The 18,985-nt window shown below is 44.5% G+C and overlaps 1 protein-coding gene across 1 annotated transcript in view; it reads right to left on the reverse strand.

Annotated features, from left to right (window-relative positions):
- Nucleotides 1–18,985, reverse strand: part of LOC146869242 (complement C4-like) — a 550,923-nt gene that overhangs the window by 317,326 nt on the left and 214,612 nt on the right. The window contains exons 12-13 of the mRNA XM_085646117.1: nt 6,378–6,566; nt 3,966–4,148 (exon numbers count right to left, since the gene is read on the reverse strand). Of these exons, the coding sequence (XP_085502243.1) occupies nt 3,966–4,148; nt 6,378–6,566 (372 nt within the window). The remainder of the gene's footprint in view (nt 1–3,965; nt 4,149–6,377; nt 6,567–18,985) is intronic.

Genomic DNA, 18,985 nt, shown 5'->3' on the forward strand with positions numbered 1-18,985 from the left:
ATAAGTCTGTTCCTACTGTCCAGAATTGGCTGCACAGCCTGGCCTATTGCAATGTACATAGCGAAGTCTACGCCAGCGTAATGCCTAGCACGTCCCGGCCTAAGGACATATGGAGCCCCTATCGTTCATACATTGAGGCTATACGCCAGGATTCCAACTCCCAGCTGCCCAAAACTGCAGCGCTACTGGGAACGTATACATCACACGCTAGGGAAAATGATCAATATACCTCTGATCTCCACTCTGGAAGTGGCCCTATTGGGATATACAGTCAACTTCCCCAAGAAGATCAGGTGGTTCGCATCCCTGGGTCTCCTACTAGCGAAACGGGAAGTGGCAGTCCACTGGGGCGTAAGTCTGTTCCTATTGTCCAGAATTGGCTGCACAGCCTGGCCTTTTGCAATGTACATAGCGAAGTCTACGGCAGCGTAATGCCTAGCACGTCCCGGCCTAAGGACATATGGGGCCCCTATCATTCATACATTGAGGTTATACGCCAGGATTCCAGCTCCCAGCTGGGCATTGTTCCAGAGGGAGTGGGGTAAACTTATCATTACATAACCTTACGCTTTAATTGCATTGTAGATGGGCATGACCTATCCGGATACGGGTCAAAGTAGTGCAATGTATGACACGTCTACTAAGATTTTATGGATGGACAGGAGGGTGCTTGAGAAGGACTTTCATGTTTCAAAATGTTATACTAATGTTGCAACTTTTACCTCCCTGGCAAATACAGTAATTTTGATGACATGTACTGCTATATTGCGACAATGTATGATGATGCAAAGGTGAACAGATATGCATACATACTTCTTTTGTATTTAAGAAAATTGAAAATAATGTTAAAGAAAAAAGTAAGAAGGGTTTAGGGAGGTTTAAGTTGGGGTTTAGGGAGGGTCAAACTAACATGAACACCCAACCGCAAAAGTATTAGACCATTACTATTCACAAACTACACTTCTAAAATTACTACAGCCTAAAATGTCACAAAACAGTTGTAAATGTTCTCCAGTCCAGCCTTGGAGTAAGTCTAGCACCGGACATGGCCACTCATAGGTACTGCAACAAACTTTCATAGAAAATAATAGAAGCAAGGACTTAAAATAAAACCTTATAGGAATTAATATAAAATAAATCTCACACACACATTTGTGTATTTATTAAAATGTTTTAGCGTTAAACATTGCAATAAGTTAAAAATTAAATATTAGGTACTTTAAAAAAAATATTTAATTAAACTATTAATGAAAAATACAATTGTTTTAAATACATTTACTAAATATTATTTTGATATTAAAATGCTAGTAGAGGTGGATTTTTTAAATTCTATTGAAAAATATTTATTAAATTTGCTTATTTAATTAAACTATTAATGAAAATTACAATTATTTTAAATACATTTTCTAAAGATTCTTTTGATATTAAAATGCTAGTAAAGGTGGATTTTTCAATTTTATTGAAAAATATTTATTAAAATGTTTTAGTTAATTAAAATATTAATGAAAAATACAATTATTTGAAATACATTTACTAAATATTATTTTGATATTAAAATGCTGGTAAAGGTGGATATTTTGATTGTATTGAAAAATATTCATAAATCCATTTATTAATATTTTTTTTTTACTTGTTAGTTCAATATCTCTTTATTACATTTTTAGTCACATACAGGTACATAATAATCAGTACAGCATAATAAAAACATAATAAAGCATTCTAGACTGTATTTATAACTCTTGACAATTTGCCTTCTGAGTGACCACAGTTTGGAACATTGTAATAACATCAAAAGGAACCACTATGACAGGACATGGGTGCCCATCAATGATAATGATTGATAGTAAACTAGTCTGATCAGCTGGTAGAAAAGATGCCTTGCTTCACATAAATCGTGAATCATGTGGTCAGCTGTCAGGGTACGGTTATATTAGTTCTGCATGGCATTCGCACTCTAAAATTTGGCATGGTGCACTTACACTTATTCTTAAGACAGTACCAACCACACTATTAATCATATTAGCGATAAGTGTATTTATCCTGTCAATCTTCCTTCATGATCATAAATGGGTCTCAAGTCTTATGCGCCTCTGCCCGTTTATGTATTCCCATTTGTGCTGCAACATCAGCTTGCGCTCAACTGTGCACATCTTTTAACCATACTCTGACTCTGGTGGCAGCGCGGCTTTCCAAGACATGGATATGATCTACTTCGCCGAAATCAATGCCAGACCCAGAAACCCTGCAGAATGTTTATGCCATTTGAACCATGGGACTTGCCCCAGTTGCACCTGCCCACCCATAACATTTGCAAGGAAACGAAGCACTTTCTCCAAAAAGCCCCTAATTATTCATTTGACAAAACATTTGCATTCAGTGCTTTACATCAGGGACTCCCAGTGCCAATTGCCCTAGCCATCTTCCCTAAACACTCCATGGACAGGTATATATGACGTAAACATTTGATTTGAGTGTAGTAGAAGCGTGGGGTTCCTAGATACCACAGACACATAGCCCAGACACCGCCACCAGTGATCCTCAGATACTTTCAATCTGCCCGCTATTGCCCGTTTATTATGCAAATACATCACCGCCGGCATATCACTTCCATGAGTAAGGAACACCAGAAGCGCCTTGGACCTAGGGCTTCATTCCCATTTGAATCCCATGTACCAGCGACTACACCCATCACTGCAATGAATGTCAGGAACTGACCTCTGGCAAAGAGATATACGTCACCTACCTTTTCAAATGTATGTAGGGTACCATTGTCAGACACATCCCCAACCATGCATACCCCCGTTTCCATCCATGCAACACAATCATGTATGCGTGCTACTTCCCGGAACTTAGGTAGGGACCATAGAGGGAACTCCGGTGTGTAGGGGTGGCTGTTGGGCTCTTCCCAACCCAGATCGCCCCGCAATATTTCACCACTCATAAAAATGTAGGCACTTGAAATCTAGGTTTGTCGAAGGTTACCAGTCAATCGAGTCTGCATTCCCATAGAGCGCTTTCGCGTTTCATTCCTTGCCAGGTTCTCCCCATTATTTATTTGAATATTTAATAAGCATTTAGTTTGATGAGTTAATGTGCTGTAACATTTTATTCCATTATATTATCTAGGTTAATAATAATGATGTTGAAGTAATTTACAATTATATTTTACATTGAAATATTTTTTATGTCTTTTTTCAAAATATTAAACTGTATACTATCCTTTATCATAAAGAGATCTCTGCCCTAGTGCTGGAGATCTCTTCCCCAGTGGTTGAGACCTCTACCCATGTGGTATTGATCTCTGCCCAGGGGTTGGAGATCACAGCTTGCATGTAAAAAAGTAACTTGTAATAACTTTAAACTTGTACGTTCAGTTTTAGATGCCTCCACCCTCTGGTTTCAGTGCCTGGAGACATGTAATTTTACACTTAGGTGTAAATCAACAATCAGAAATGGTGAATACCAAACAAATGTAGATTTACAAATCGGTGCAGGAGTAAATTTACACGTAAAAAAATCTGCATGTATAGATTTACCTTTTGGTCAAATGAACTCTAAATTCTTGGGGCAAGTAGATCAAGCAGACTTTAGTTCAAATTGACTTTAACCCAATGAACTTTATTCTGTTCTACACAGGGACTAATACAGTGTACACAACTCTCCCATCGTTTCGCAATCAATGGTCTTTCAATTTACTTATATTCTTCTCACTTTTTAACATTGCTGGCAGGCTTACTGTTTTTAATATTTCCATTACCTGTCAAAGCACAAATTGCAGGGACAAGATTGTTGATCTCTTCATAGCAATGCAGATCTTGGTTGATTCATTACTTTATAAAGATGCTATCATATACCTTTTTCCAAATAACAAAATAAATGGAAGTGCGTTCTTCTCCCCTGCAGAAAGTAAGAGATCTATTCCCTTGCAAAGGTGTTAGTTCCCCACCCCTTTCAAGTTTTTTTACCCTTCCTTCGCAGGAATCCTCCACATCCATCCACACCGAGTTGGCTACGATCTCATCCGCGAGGTAGTAGTAGACGACCAGCCTGAAAGATGGGATCATGTCTTCAGTGACCATGAACTGGATATTGGTGAGAACTGCCTTTGCCACTCTCCTCAAGAAGAGTATCTGGCCTTTGTTCAAAGCCTGTGAAGGGGTGAATAAGGAACACTGAAGTCACAAGGAAGAGCAGTATAAGAGTAGAATGTAGAGAGGAAGAAATGAAAGAGGAACTGAGTGGGAGAAAGGGAATAAGAGAAGAGAAAAGAGAAGGAATGGAACAAAGTGAAGGTCTAACAACATGGGAAGAAAAGAGAAAGGAGATATATTGTGGGTTGTGGGTGGAGTGAAGCTGAAACAAGATAGCAGTGAGATGAAAATGGACAGAGAAAAAAGAAAGCAAATAAAAAATATATACACCATTCTGTGATCTAAAAATACATGAGGAGAAATGAGAAATAACTGATATCTGGATCTTAATCAGTTTGGCAAACAGTAAAAACACGTCTAATAACTCTTCAAGGTTTTCCACTCATTTGACAAACGCCACCTATTCTTACTGCTATACTTCAGGAGGGTCAACACATTTCATGTAACATAAATACTTCCTATGCACATATTTCCTATTTACTTATTCTAAAAGGACCATCTGCCATCTTGAAATTGTAAATTCATAATAAAGTCTAACAATAAAATAAAAGAAGGCTGGCTGTGGCCTGCATGAGCTTGGATGCACATGCATGACGTGTAATCTTGGAATGCTTGTCCTATATGTCAAGAACCATTCCAAGAAGGCTATGTGTTTGCATGTGTGCTGATGCACCACCAACTATCTTGGAATGGTCTTTGACATGCATATATGTGTGTGCTGCTATACCAGATGCCATTTAGGATGAACTATGTTTACAATTGTCACGACAGAAAAGCTAACAAGCACTGCCAAAGGCAGCGGAGCTGTACCTCGTTATTAAAGGGAAGACCGATTGTCTTTCCCAGTGTTTGTTTTATATTTCTGGATGGAAACTGATTGCATGATGGCCGCCCTTTGAATATGTTTTCCCATTGCATGATGACTACCCTTGGTGAGTGTTTCGAATCCGTGGTGTCTTCCAGGAGGTCAGTCCGTGATGATTTGGGATGCCGGCCAAGGCTGACAGTCTGATGCGACTTCAATGACAGCTGTTTCTGGTGCTGGTTACTTACTGCAACCTCTCCAACTGCAAGTGCCTCTTCAAATTAATTTTTTTAGGAATAGAATTTGAATATTCTTGATAGATTTCTATCTATGATTTGTGCTTTGTATTTTGTGATATTTTCTAGCTCTCACTTTTTTGAACAGATTATCATCACAGACTGAGCCGTGGGTCCATTTTCTTCATTAGAGCCCTGTTCTGCTCTTCCTGAACGACAGACATCATGGTGTCTTCAAGAGCCCTCCACAAGGCACAGTCGCAGTACATTATTACCCATTGGAGAAGATGATCTTTCCTTTCTCTTACCCACCTTCAGCTTCAAGTTACACCAGATATTTCACAGCGGCACATTCCTGCTTCAATTCTCGGTCTGTAGACCAATTTCAGAACTCTTCCACTGCTCCCTGGATGTCTGCATACATGCTTTGATTGGTGTCAGTACCTTCCACCGGTGCATCAAACACATGCCGTGATCCCCTCTTTGGCTATCCGCTTGCCTTGCAGACCCGGACCTCCACTCCCTAATTTGACGTCTATATTATTTGTTGGTTTTCACTCTTTGGATTCTCAAACCAGAACTGCGACTGATCTTGGGTCCTCAGATTCCAGTCCTGTCCTGGTTTTGTTTCCATCCCTGCCTTGCATGACATCTGTATATCTATTCCTGTTGGAGTGCCTGGTCTCTGGGCTCCCTTTAATATTAATACATGTCAGTGCTGTTGCTGCTGGACAAGGAAGCTCAGCAGGTGTGCCTGCAGCCACTGTGGCACAGGTATTTTGTCCCAATATGTTTACAAGCCCCTCTATTATTGCCCCACAGTGAAAGTGATCCACAGACATTGTTAGAGCATTTGGTAACTGAGCCACACTACACAGAATGATGGCCCTCATTAACCGCCACCCCAATGCACAGACTCAACATGCTGCTAAAGGCTTTGCAACCTGCCCGCCTAGGGGTACAGGAGACATTTTAGAACCCCTTAAGTCTATCTGTTCTGATGTCTGTCTTCATTTTCTTTCTCTGGTCCCATTTAAGGCATAGCACCAGTCACACTCTTGTCCAAGCCTGCAAAACATCTGTGTGTTTTAGTATTGTCCTCAAGTGCCTTCATTAGACAACTTTAACACCCTCCTCCCAGGGGAGATGATAGTAGCATCAAGATGCTCCCAGGCATAGACTCACCATATAATACAGGAAGTTGATTGCTTCAGGCTTAGCAGTGACAGGCTTCAGGTTAAAGGATGCCAGTGTGCCAGGCTTCACCGCCAAGCTGGCGAGTGCCTGGATGTAGAGGTAACTCTGGCTTAAAGACTGGTACGCACTGACAGTCACCCGGCTGGTTTCTGAGTTTTCCCCCTCACCGATGGTTGCCTAAAGAGAGCATGGGGGGTGGAGGGAAAAACAATATAAGAAAAGCTGCATCAAAAGAAGGTCATAGGTCAGCATGGTCTCACAGAGGCAGAGGGGACCCATGGCCTACTGAGTGACGTCAGTAGAAAGTGTGGTTCATCAGGCCTGTCCATCTAGAGATCAGAGTGATCAAGGGAGTAAATAAGAGGGTGTGTCTGTGTGTGTGCGTGCGTGTGTGTGCGCGTGCGTGCATGCGTGTGTGTGTGTGAGCCAGTGAGTGAGTATGGGACTGAATGAGCAAGAGAGTGGCCAAGTTTGAGTGAGTGAGCAAGCAGCTGAATGGGTAAGCGAGCGAGTGAGTGATTGACTTGCCAGTTATTGGGACCCAATTTTCTACATGATGGTAAACACTTTTCTTGCACTTCACGTTGGGGAGGATGAGAGGAAGAGAGAGAGAGAGAGCGAGAGGGAGAGAGAGAGAAAAAAAAACAGAGAAGAGGTAACGAAGCTATGGAGATTGAGATTAATGCAGAAATACCCGTTTGGACATTCCACTGGAAGGCTCAGGTTAGGAGAGGTAAGGCAGGCCTGCTGTCGAAGCAACTGGTTCCAAGAATGGGCACCAGTTCACCATGCTCCAGCAGACACAAAGCAATCACACAAAAAGAACACATATTTTAACTCTCAGCACCCAACCCCAGCAAACTCTGCTACGGTAAGTGATTTGAATACATCAGGGCACCGCCTTAATAGCTTTTTAGCACTTACTTTGTACCCCTTTTATTTAGTCCCCCCATGTCCTGTCTTCTTTCACTATGCCATTTCCCTGCCCTGCTCCCCGCTATACTACCACGAAGCTTTCCTTCTCCACATTACTGCTACCTCCTGCCTTCCCATTCCCTTCCAGAGCTTCTGTTCTCCTCACCTTTCCAGACCTGCTCAGACTGACCTTGCAGCCATCACTTCTTCTTTCAGCTCTCTGCTTTCTACATGCCCCTGCCCCCTGTGTCTCTAGTGGGGTCATCGTGACATCCTGCGGATCATTTGCTTCGTCACTGTGAATTGTATGAGCGAAAAGCCTCTACCCCATCCATATAAGTGTTCTGCAGCATATTTGCACAGTCTTGCATGTATGTATGTATGTATGCATGTATGTATGCATGTATGTATGTATGTAGTATTGCCTAGCCAAAAGGCAGCGGGGCGCTGTACAGGGTCAAAGACAACCATGAAGTCAACAAGTGATAGGAGAGAAAGCTGGTTTGTGGATGGTTATTGCATTGTGATAGTGTCCATTAACCCCTTCAGCGCGGCGCGGATTTCCGCGCCACGCTGAAGGTTCTGAGCGCGGGCGGGGCCATGACGGAACGGTTCCGTCATAAGCACAGCCCAACCGACGTGCATGACGGAACCGTTCCGTCATGCGCGTCGAAGGGGTTAAGGAGGGCCTGGGTGTACAGATAGAAAAGGCCTGCTGCCTTGTTTATTCTATTTGTACACTTCTTAGTCTACCGTCAGATGGTGCTGTGGCTGTGCTGAGAACCAGCACAGATAGTGAGCTTCTCTGCAGAATAAATAGGGGAGCTGATTGTGATGGGTTTGTAGATGATGCATCTGGGTTTGAAGATGATGCAAGATGGCAAGGGTAGCCAATGGGGTTCCATCAGGATGGAGGTGATGTGATCACATTTCTTAGGACCCGGGTAAGACATGCTGTGGCGTGTATGATTCCCTTAAGCATGGCCAGACTCTCTACCAAGTGTTTTGTTCTAAATAAACAATTAAGAAACAAATGGTTTTAAAGTACGCTTTAAGCATGCTTTAAAACTATTCGTAGGTCTCGCGTAGACAGCGCATGCGCTGTCGCAAGACCTACAGTAAACACAATAAACAGAGTAATTTCTCCTGTCGCTTGCCATTGGTTGATTCTGGCATTGCTCTTCTTATCTCGCTTACTGTTGGCTGTTGATCGGATACGTCACTTCTGTTTTTGTAGGAAGCAGCACCGACCAACTACAGTTTCCCTACACTGTGAGTGTTTATATATTATTTTGGGGACTGCTTCTTTTTAGGTCGAGTATCACACACACCCATGCATACATAATCAGCACGGCGCCCTTTTACAAGCGCTGTGCTGTTAATGGCTTCCTTGTTTGCTCCACCATGTTCTCCGCTCTCACCCCCCCCCTCCTTGTTTAAAGAGCTTGAGTGCTGTGCTTCATCTGAGCCATGCACTGCACTCACTGTATAGGGATTGCCACGCACCTGACTGTGGGGCCAAAGCACTCCTATTTCTACAACCATTTGCACAGCTCTTGATTTCCCCGATTCGTAACTGAATCAAGACATGTGACACACTGCGGAGCCTGGGGGCACCAGAGTTCTCCTTGAAGTCACTCACTACCACCGCTAGTCCGGTTACATTCTTCTGCTGTGAGCAACAAGTAGGGTGACAACCCCGCATCATGTCTCACCTTTTTAGCTTAAATATACTTAGTCATCTCAGGTAACCTGAATCGGACCTGAGTGACCCCAGCGTTGCCCCTAAAACACAGAGGGCAGTTGGTGGGGGATTTACTTTGGCGACATTCCAGTCTCCTCCTTCTGAAGCGGAGGCGGCCGGTGTACACATTACTGTATCTCTCTAAAAGGGAGCACCCGCATTTAGTTTTCCTGAACACTACTAATTTTACGGAGCACATTGCTTTACTATCAGACACCACTCTAAGCACTAGCACTGCTAGCTTGCCCACAGGTTACCTAATCACCCGCTCTCACCCCCCCCCCCCCTTCACCCCCTCCCTCCTTGTTTAAAGAGCTTGCTGGAGCTCCGTTGTCATCAAACCTATCACTGAGCGTCGAGCGCCTTCACAAATGCATTTTTTTAAGACCATTCAAACGTCGCACTTTAACTTTAAATATTTAATTTATTCATCTTTTTTTCTTTTCAACATCGGTAAGATGCCTCACTTTAACAATTTCTGCTTTTAAAGCAAAGAATAAATAAGAAAATAAAAGATCGGCGGGAATTCGTCATCATTGGCACAGAAAAAAAGTTACTCATCTGTCCTAATTTTAGGGCACAATCAACACCACCAAGTTGTTTAACACAGCAATGCAATGCAGGGAGAGATACAATATTATATATTGCCATGACTAGACTTACCAGTACTGCCGAAACTTGATCGTTTACAATATTTTTTTTAATGTTGTGAAACCAGTTATACATTAAATACTTGAATGGAGGATAAACAAGCATTTGCAACGAAATAGGTCTCGCATTTACAAGAGTTTGAGCTATTTACATTGTAAATGACATTGCCTTTTATTTATGTTCTGAAAATGTGCAAGCACTTATAGTCCTTGCTTACGAGAAGCAAGGTTGGCAGTAAAAGAGGCGCTGTTACTGCCAGCCTTGCGTCTCATAAGCAATGACTAGAAGTTCAAAGTGTGTGCTTACGCACCGCTTGCAGGTTTTCAAAACACATTATTAAAAGGCATTGTCATTTATAATGCCAATAGCTCAAACTCTAGCAAATGCGAGTCGTATTGCATTGCAAATGCTTGTTTTCTTTACTTTTAGCCATGTTGCAACATGGCTAAGAAACTTTGGCAAAGCCAACAGTTCTCACATAGAGAGGACCTATTGGCTTTGTCAAATGATTCACCCTTCACAGAGCAGTACTTTTTTAATGCTCCGTGCAGTGGATGAATTGCAGCTGGAAAGAGCCTGCCACATGTGCACCATCAGGGTCTCTTGAAAGAAAGACTCCTGCTGGTTCTTTTTTGATGTTTTGGCTGCCACATGTGTACCATCAGGGTCTCTTGAAAGAAAGACTCCTGCTGGTTCTTTTTGATGTTTTGGCTGCCACATGTGTACCATCAGGGTCTCTTGAAAGAAAGACTCCTGCTGGTTCTTTTTTGATGTTTTGGCTGCCACATGTGCACCATCAGGGTCTCTTGAAAGCAAGACTCCTGCTGGTTCTTTTTTGATGTTTTGGCTGCCACATGTGTACCATCAGGGTCTCTTGAAAGCAAGACTCCTGTTGGTTCTTTTTTGATGTTTTGGCTGCCACATATGCCCCATCAGGGTCTCTTGAAAGCAAGACTCCTGCTGGGTCTTTTTTGATGTTTTGGCTGCCACATGTGCACCACCAGGGTCTCTTGAAAGAAAGACTCCTGCTGGTTCTTTTTTGATGTTTTGGCTGCCACATGTGCACCATCAGGGTCTCTTGAAAGCAAGACTCCTGCTGGTTCTTTTTTGATGTTTTGGCTGCCACATGTGCACCATCCGGGTCTCTTGAAAGAAAGACTCCTGCTGGTTCTTTTTTGATGTTTTGGCTGCCACATGTGCACCATCAGGGTCTCTTGAAAGCAAGACTCCTGCTGGTTCTTTTTTGATGTTTTGGCTGCCACATGTGCACCATCAGGGTCTCTTGAAAGCAAGACTCCTGCTGGTTCTTTTTTGATGTTTTGGCTGCCACATGTGTACCATCAGGGTCTCTTGAAAGCAAGACTCCTGCTGGTTCTTTTTAGATGTTTTGGCTGCCACATGTGCACCACCAGGGTCTCTTGAAAGAAAGACTCCTGCTGGTTCTTTTTTGATGTTTTGGCTGCCACATGTGCACCATCAGGGTCTCTTGAAAGCAACGCTCCTGTTGGTTCTTTTTTGATGTTTTGGCTGCCACATGTGCATCACCAGGGTCTCTTGAAAGCAAGACTCCTGCTGGTTCTTTTTTGATGTTTTGGCTGCCACATGTGCACCATCAGGGTCTCTTGAAAGCAAGACTCCTGCTGGTTCTTTTTTGATGTTTTGGCTGCCACATGTGTACCATCAGGGTCTCTTGAAAGAAAGACTCCTGCTGGTTCTTTTTTGATGTTTTGGTTGCTACAAGTGCCCCACCAGGGTCTCTTGAAAGCAAGACTCCTGCTGGTTCTTTTTTGATGTTTTGGCTGCCGCATGTGCACCACCAGGGTCTCTTGAAAGCAAGACTCCTGCTGGTTCTTTTTTGATGTTTTGGCTGCCACATGTGCACCATCAGGGTCTCTTGAAAGCAAGACTCCTGCTGGTTCTTTTTAAATATTTTGGCTGCCACATGTGCACCATCAGGGTCTCTTGAAAGAAAGACTCCTGCTGATTCTTTTTTGATGCTTTGGCTGCCACATGTGCACCGTCAGGGTCTCTTGAAAGCAAGAGTCCTGCTGGTTCTTTTTTGATGTTTTGGCTGCTACATGTGCACCATCAGGGTCTCTTGAAAGCAAGAGTCCTGCTGGCTCTTTTTTGATGTTTTGGTTGCCACATGTGCACCACCAGGGTCTCTTGAAAGCAAGACTCCTGCTGGATCTTTTTTGATGTTTTGGCTGCCCCATGTGCACCGTCAGGGTCTCTTGAAAGAAAGACTCCTGCTGGTTCTTTTTTGATGTTTTGGCTGCCACATGTGCACCACCAGGGTCTCTTGAAAGCAAGACTCCTGCTGGTTCTTTTTTGATGTTTTGGCTGCCACATGTGCACCATCAGGGTCTCTTGAAAGCAAGACTCCTGCTGGTTCTTTTTTGATGTTTTGGCTGCCACATGTGTACCATCAGGGTCTCTTGAAAGAAAGACTCCTGCTGGTTCTTTTTTGATGTTTTGGTTGCTACAAGTGCCCCACCAGGGTCTCTTGAAAGCAAGACTCCTGCTGGTTCTTTTTTGATGTTTTGGCTGCCGCATGTGCACCACCAGGGTCTCTTGAAAGCAAGACTCCTGCTGGTTCTTTTTTGATGTTTTGGCTGCCACATGTGCACCATCAGGGTCTCTTGAAAGCAAGACTCCTGCTGGTTCTTTTTAAATATTTTGGCTGCCACATGTGCACCATCAGGGTCTCTTGAAAGAAAGACTCCTGCTGATTCTTTTTTGATGTTTTGGCTGCCACATGTGCACCGTCAGGGTCTCTTGAAAGCAAGAGTCCTGCTGGTTCTTTTTTGATGTTTTGGCTGCTACATGTGCACCATCAGGGTCTCTTGAAAGCAAGAGTCCTGCTGGCTCTTTTTTGATGTTTTGGCTGCCACATGTGCACCACCAGGGTCTCTTGAAAGCAAGACTCCTGCTGGATCTTTTTTGATGTTTTGGCTGCCACATGTGCACCGTCAGGGTCTCTTGAAAGAAAGACTCCTGCTGGTTCTTTTTTGATGTTTTGGCTGCCACATGTGCACCATCCGGGTCTCTTGAAAGAAAGACTCCTGCTGGTTCTTTTTTGATGTTTTGGCTGCCACATGTGCACCATCAGGGTCTCTTGAAAGCAAGACTCCTGCTGGTTCTTTTTTGATGTTTTGGCTGCCACATGTGCACCATCAGGGTCTCTTGAAAGCAAGACTCCTGCTGGTTCTTTTTTGATGTTTTGGCTGCCACATGTGTACCATCAGGGTCTCTTGAAAGCAAGACTCCTGCTGGTTCTTTTTAGATGTTTTGGCTGCCACATGTGCACCACCAGGGTCTCTTGAAAGAAAGACTCCTGCTGGTTCTTTTTTGATGTTTTGGCTGCCACATGTGCACCATCAGGGTCTCTTGAAAGCAACGCTCCTGTTGGTTCTTTTTTGATGTTTTGGCTGCCACATGTGCACCACCAGGGTCTCTTGAAAGCAAGACTCCTGCTGGTTCTTTTTTGATGTTTTGGCTGCCACATGTGCACCATCAGGGTCTCTTGAAAGCAAGACTCCTGCTGGTTCTTTTTTGATGTTTTGGCTGCCACATGTGTACCATCAGGGTCTCTTGAAAGAAAGACTCCTGCTGGTTCTTTTTTGATGTTTTGGTTGCTACAAGTGCCCCACCAGGGTCTCTTGAAAGCAAGACTCCTGCTGGTTCTTTTTTGATGTTTTGGCTGCCGCATGTGCACCACCAGGGTCTCTTGAAAGCAAGACTCCTGCTGGTTCTTTTTTGATGTTTTGGCTGCCACATGTGCACCATCAGGGTCTCTTGAAAGCAAGACTCCTGCTGGTTCTTTTTAAATATTTTGGCTGCCACATGTGCACCATCAGGGTCTCTTGAAAGAAAGACTCCTGCTGATTCTTTTTTGATGCTTTGGCTGCCACATGTGCACCGTCAGGGTCTCTTGAAAGCAAGAGTCCTGCTGGTTCTTTTTTGATGTTTTGGCTGCTACATGTGCACCATCAGGGTCTCTTGAAAGCAAGAGTCCTGCTGGCTCTTTTTTGATGTTTTGGTTGCCACATGTGCACCACCAGGGTCTCTTGAAAGCAAGACTCCTGCTGGATCTTTTTTGATGTTTTGGCTGCCACATGTGCACCGTCAGGGTCTCTTGAAAGAAAGACTCCTGCTGGTTCTTTTTTGATGTTTTGGCTGCCACATGTGCACCACCAGGGTCTCTTGAAAGCAAGACTCCTGCTGGTTCTTTTTTGATGTTTTGGCTGCCACATGTGCACCATCAGGGTCTCTTGAAAGCAAGACTCCTGCTGGTTCTTTTTTGATGTTTTGGCTGCCACATGTGTACCATCAGGGTCTCTTGAAAGAAAGACTCCTGCTGGTTCTTTTTTGATGTTTTGGTTGCTACAAGTGCCCCACCAGGGTCTCTTGAAAGCAAGACTCCTGCTGGTTCTTTTTTGATGTTTTGGCTGCCGCATGTGCACCACCAGGGTCTCTTGAAAGCAAGACTCCTGCTGGTTCTTTTTTGATGTTTTGGCTGCCACATGTGCACCATCAGGGTCTCTTGAAAGCAAGACTCCTGCTGGTTCTTTTTAAATATTTTGGCTGCCACATGTGCACCATCAGGGTCTCTTGAAAGAAAGACTCCTGCTGATTCTTTTTTGATGTTTTGGCTGCCACATGTGCACCGTCAGGGTCTCTTGAAAGCAAGAGTCCTGCTGGTTCTTTTTTGATGTTTTGGCTGCTACATGTGCACCATCAGGGTCTCTTGAAAGCAAGAGTCCTGCTGGCTCTTTTTTGATGTTTTGGCTGCCACATGTGCACCACCAGGGTCTCTTGAAAGCAAGACTCCTGCTGGATCTTTTTTGATGTTTTGGCTGCCACATGTGCACCGTCAGGGTCTCTTGAAAGAAAGACTCCTGCTGGTTCTTTTTTGATGTTTTGGCTGCCACATGTGCACCGTCAGGGTCTCTTGAAAGAAAGACTCCTGCTGGTTCTTTTTTGATGTTTTGGCTGCTACATGTGTACCATCAGGGTCTCTTGAAAGAAAGACTCCTGCTGGTTCTTTTTTGATGTTTTGGCTGCCACATGTGCACCATCAGGGTCTCTTGAAAGCAAGACTCCTGCTGGTTCTTTTTTGATGTTTTGGCTGCTACATGTGCACCGCCAGGGTCTCTTCAAAGCAAGGCTCCTGCTGGTTCTTTTTTGATGTTTTGGCTGCCACATGTGCACCATCAGGGTCTCTTGAAAGCAAGACTCCTGCTGGTTCTTTTTTGATGTTTTGGCTGCCACATGTGCACCATCAGGGTCTCTTGAAAGGAAGACTCCTGCTTGTTCTTTTTTGATGTTTTGGCTGCCACATGTGCACCGCCAGGGTCTCTTGAAAGCAAGACTCCTGCTGGTTCTTTTTTGATGTTTTGGCTGCCACATGTGCACCATCAGGGTCTCTTGAAAGGAAGACTCCTGCTGGTTCTTTTTTGATGTTTTGGCTGCCACATGTGCACCATCAGGGTCTCTTGAAAGCAAGACTCCTGCTGGTTCTTTTTTGATGTTTTGGCTGCTACATGTGTACCATCAGGGTCTCTTGAAAGAAAGACTCCTGCTGGTTCTTTTTTGATGTTTTGGCTGCCACATGTGCACCATCAGGGTCTCTTGAAAGCAAGACTCCTGCTGGTTCTTTTTTGATGTTTTGGCTGCCACATGTGCACCACCAGGGTCTCTTCAAAGAAAGACTCCTGCTGGTTCTTTTTTGATGTTTTGGCTGCCACATGTGTACCATCAGGGTCTCTTGAAAGCACGACTTCTGCTGGTTCTTTTTTGATGTTTTGGCTGCCACATGTGCACCATCAGGGTCTCTTGAAAGAAAGACTCCTGCTGGTTCTTTTTTGATGTTTTGGCTGCCACATGTGCACCATCAGGGTCACTTGAAAGCAAGACTCCTGCTGGATCTTTTTTGATGTTTTGGCTGCCACATGTGCACCATCAGGGTCTCTTGAAAGAAAGACTCCTGCTGGTTCTTTTTGGATGTTTTGGCTGCCACATGTGCACCATCAGGGTCTCTTGAAAGCAAGAGTCCTGCTGGCTCTTTTTTGATGTTTTGGCTCATTACATTTTGGCACAATGCATTTATTTCACGTTACAGATAGTGTAGTGAGTTAAACTATCGCCACTGAAACATGCAGTGATTTGAAGGTCACATGTTTGAATCCCCACAAGCCCATCTGAGCCTTTCTTCCTTCTGAAGTCGGTAAATTGATTAACTATCTTCGGTAAAAAAAAAACACTTTGTATTTGCGGCACTTGGACACTACAGAACTGCAGTGTGACGATATATTCACATTTGTAACTTTTTAAACAGTTTTCTGTATTTGCATTGAATGCCGTGGATGTTGGCATGGGGGAATCCGGTTTTGAGACCCTATTTTATTCTGCGGTCTGTGCATTTTGTATGTCAAGCAGCAGCAGACAGAGCTCTTTAAGAGTAAAGTTGTCCCTTCATTCAAGGCAAGTACTGGGTTGCCCCAAATGGGCAATACCAGACCTGCCAACCTTAAGATACTTTTCACTGTGTTACGTTGATTTTATTTATATAGCGCATTAATGCCCTGAGGCATTAACTGTGCGATAGTTCAGGGAAGAGAGTATGGTTTTAGCAAGTGGGTGGGGACATGGAGAGTGGTGCGTTGGGCGTCCTCCTCTGCCAAAACAGCCCCCCCACCTGTCACTCCAGCCTCCCGCACCCACAACCAAGCAAGAATTGCTAGATGGGGCCACCTCCTACGTCCTTGGGAGGTTTAAATGGAGCTCTGTTTCGTAAAAACTTCACACTTCAGCTGGAAACGTTTTCTATTAAAGGGCTTCCAGTTCACCCTATTAGGGTTAGATGGCAGGCCGGCAATATCATTCGATGAATATACTGGCCTTAGCCAAGACATGATTGACAAAGTCATGAGCCAATGGCTGAAAGAGGCGGACCCAAAGGCCACCACCTCTGTACATTATCAGTAGTAGCTCTGTTTAACTGTGGTGCTGTCAAAGCCCGGACCGTAAATTAGGGTTACCATTTCAAACACCGCATTCCATTCCCACCTCCTACCAAGGCACGCCCCAAAGCCCCCAAATATTCTAATGCTGCAAACTTGTGTGGAAACAACAATTGCAGACCTGAGGCTTAGGAAATTTCAGAAGAACCACATTTTAGTTAAGAAATTGGGATGTTTGAAGCAGAATTATTATTACTAGGGGCAAAGTAAGACGACAAACTAATTCCAAGTATGTAATTTGGGATTCTTTGACCTGAAGAAGGGATCGGGGGAGCGAGATTTTAACTTTTAAATACCATCTCAGGGGCCCTCGAGTAAATTTCAAGATCCGATTGAGAGCAAAGGATGGGGGAGGGGCGACGCAGTTTAGCAGTGTATATGCTATTTATGCCCATTGAGGACCCCACCCAGAGTGGAAAGAGACCACACCCCACTGGGGGAAAATGTCATACTGAGCAGCCACAGACCCCCAACCCACTGGAGGAACTGTAGCCCACCCGCTGCACACAGTGTGGAGTCCACCCCAAAGCCACATAACCCTCTGAAGGGACAGTTAAACCAACAGTTACATGTATGCAGAGTTCACCTGTGGGGTGACAGAGACCCCACCGACGAACTGTTCCACCTACCACCAGCTGTATTACCATGAACCAAAAGCGACATAGAACCCCTCCAAACTGGAGAACCTATTAATCCACCAGCGGTGGCACAGGAGTGGACCCAGCAGCGGCAGAGACCTCCACCCTATGGAAGGACTGTTAATCCACCAGCGGTGGCACAGGAGGGGACCCAGCAGCGGCAGAGACCTCCACCCTATGGAAGGACTGTTAATCCACCAGCGGTGGCACAGGAGTGGACCCAGCAGCGGCAGAGACCTCCACCCTATGGAAGGACTGTTAATCCACCAGCAGTCGCACAGGAGTGGACCCAGCAGCGGCAGAGACCTCCACCCTATGGAAGGACTGTTAATCCACCAGCGGTGGCACAGGAGTGGACCAAGCAGCGGCAGAGACCTCCACCCTATGGAAGGACTGTTAATCCACCAGCGGTGGCACAGGAGTGGACCCAGCAGCGGCAGAGACCTCCACCCTATGGAAGGACTGTTAATCCACCAGCGGTGGCACAGGAGTGGACCCAGCAGCAGCAGAGACCCCCACCCAATGGAAGGACTGTTAAACCACCAGCTGTATGCACTGCCCTTCAAGGAGCAATGGTAATAAACAGTACATTAATCCCTACAGATCCGTGCAGAGGGCTTATATAGGATGTTTTTGCACGTGTATTTATTAATAACTAAGGGACCTGACCAGAACCAGAAAACAAAGGCCTAAACAGGTGAGATCTAGCCACACTAAAAGGTGCAGGGGGCTTTGTTTTCCTCTGTGACATCATTATTACGTGCAATTTATGAAGCAATAAATAGCTTTTTGCTCATTATGTTACACCATGGTCATAACAAGGAGTCTGGATTACACCGTGGTAATAAATGCGTGAACGTGCGTTTATTTGTACACTTGCCCCAATTAGCATGTTTAATTGGGACACGTTTTTCAGAGGTATCGCATTAACATGCCTCTTGCTCCTTTAACAATTTATGAAGCATAAAAGCCTCACATTACCAGTCAACCACAGCTGACCCTTCATTCAATAAAAATACCAGATAGCACCACTCACTGCATACTGTGCGAATGGTAAACTATGTTACCATATTCCCATATGTGGCAACGTTTCTATGCCATATTGTTTTTTTGCCATAAGTTCTTTTGTTATGCTATGTTGTCAAGTTACATCCCGACGCTCTCATGGGTGGATGCAGTACAGGAGTCAGAGGCTCAGCTACTGCGGAACCTTCCCAGACAGGCTTCGATGGGCTCGGCATAAAGTGCGCCGGATTCCCATAAAGGCTGCCTTCAAGGCTCTATGCTACTGTTACAGGGTCTTTAACAAATCAGGTGTCAGCTATCTTCACCGCTTCATCAGACCCTACCGCGCTCCCACCCTCCAGTGTCGGAGGTCTTCAGGGGCTCGGCTGGCTGCAGTCACCACAGTTAAGAAAGCGCTGGGACACTTCTGCTGAAGTAGCCATGCACTTTATACATTGTATTATTATTGTGTTAAAGCTTACTGTTCAGCGTTCTTGCAGGAGTGGGCATCGCGGCGCTTTTAGCAGTTCTGAGAGGTCAAAAAATTAAAAAAAATAGTAAAATGAGGTGCACCATTTGTGTGCTCTGAAACAGCAATGCTTCACAACTGCGCTCCTC

Source organism: Triturus cristatus, chromosome 1_1 (genome assembly GCF_964204655.1).
Source record: "Triturus cristatus chromosome 1_1, aTriCri1.1, whole genome shotgun sequence".
Lineage (NCBI taxonomy): Eukaryota > Metazoa > Chordata > Amphibia > Caudata > Salamandridae > Triturus > Triturus cristatus.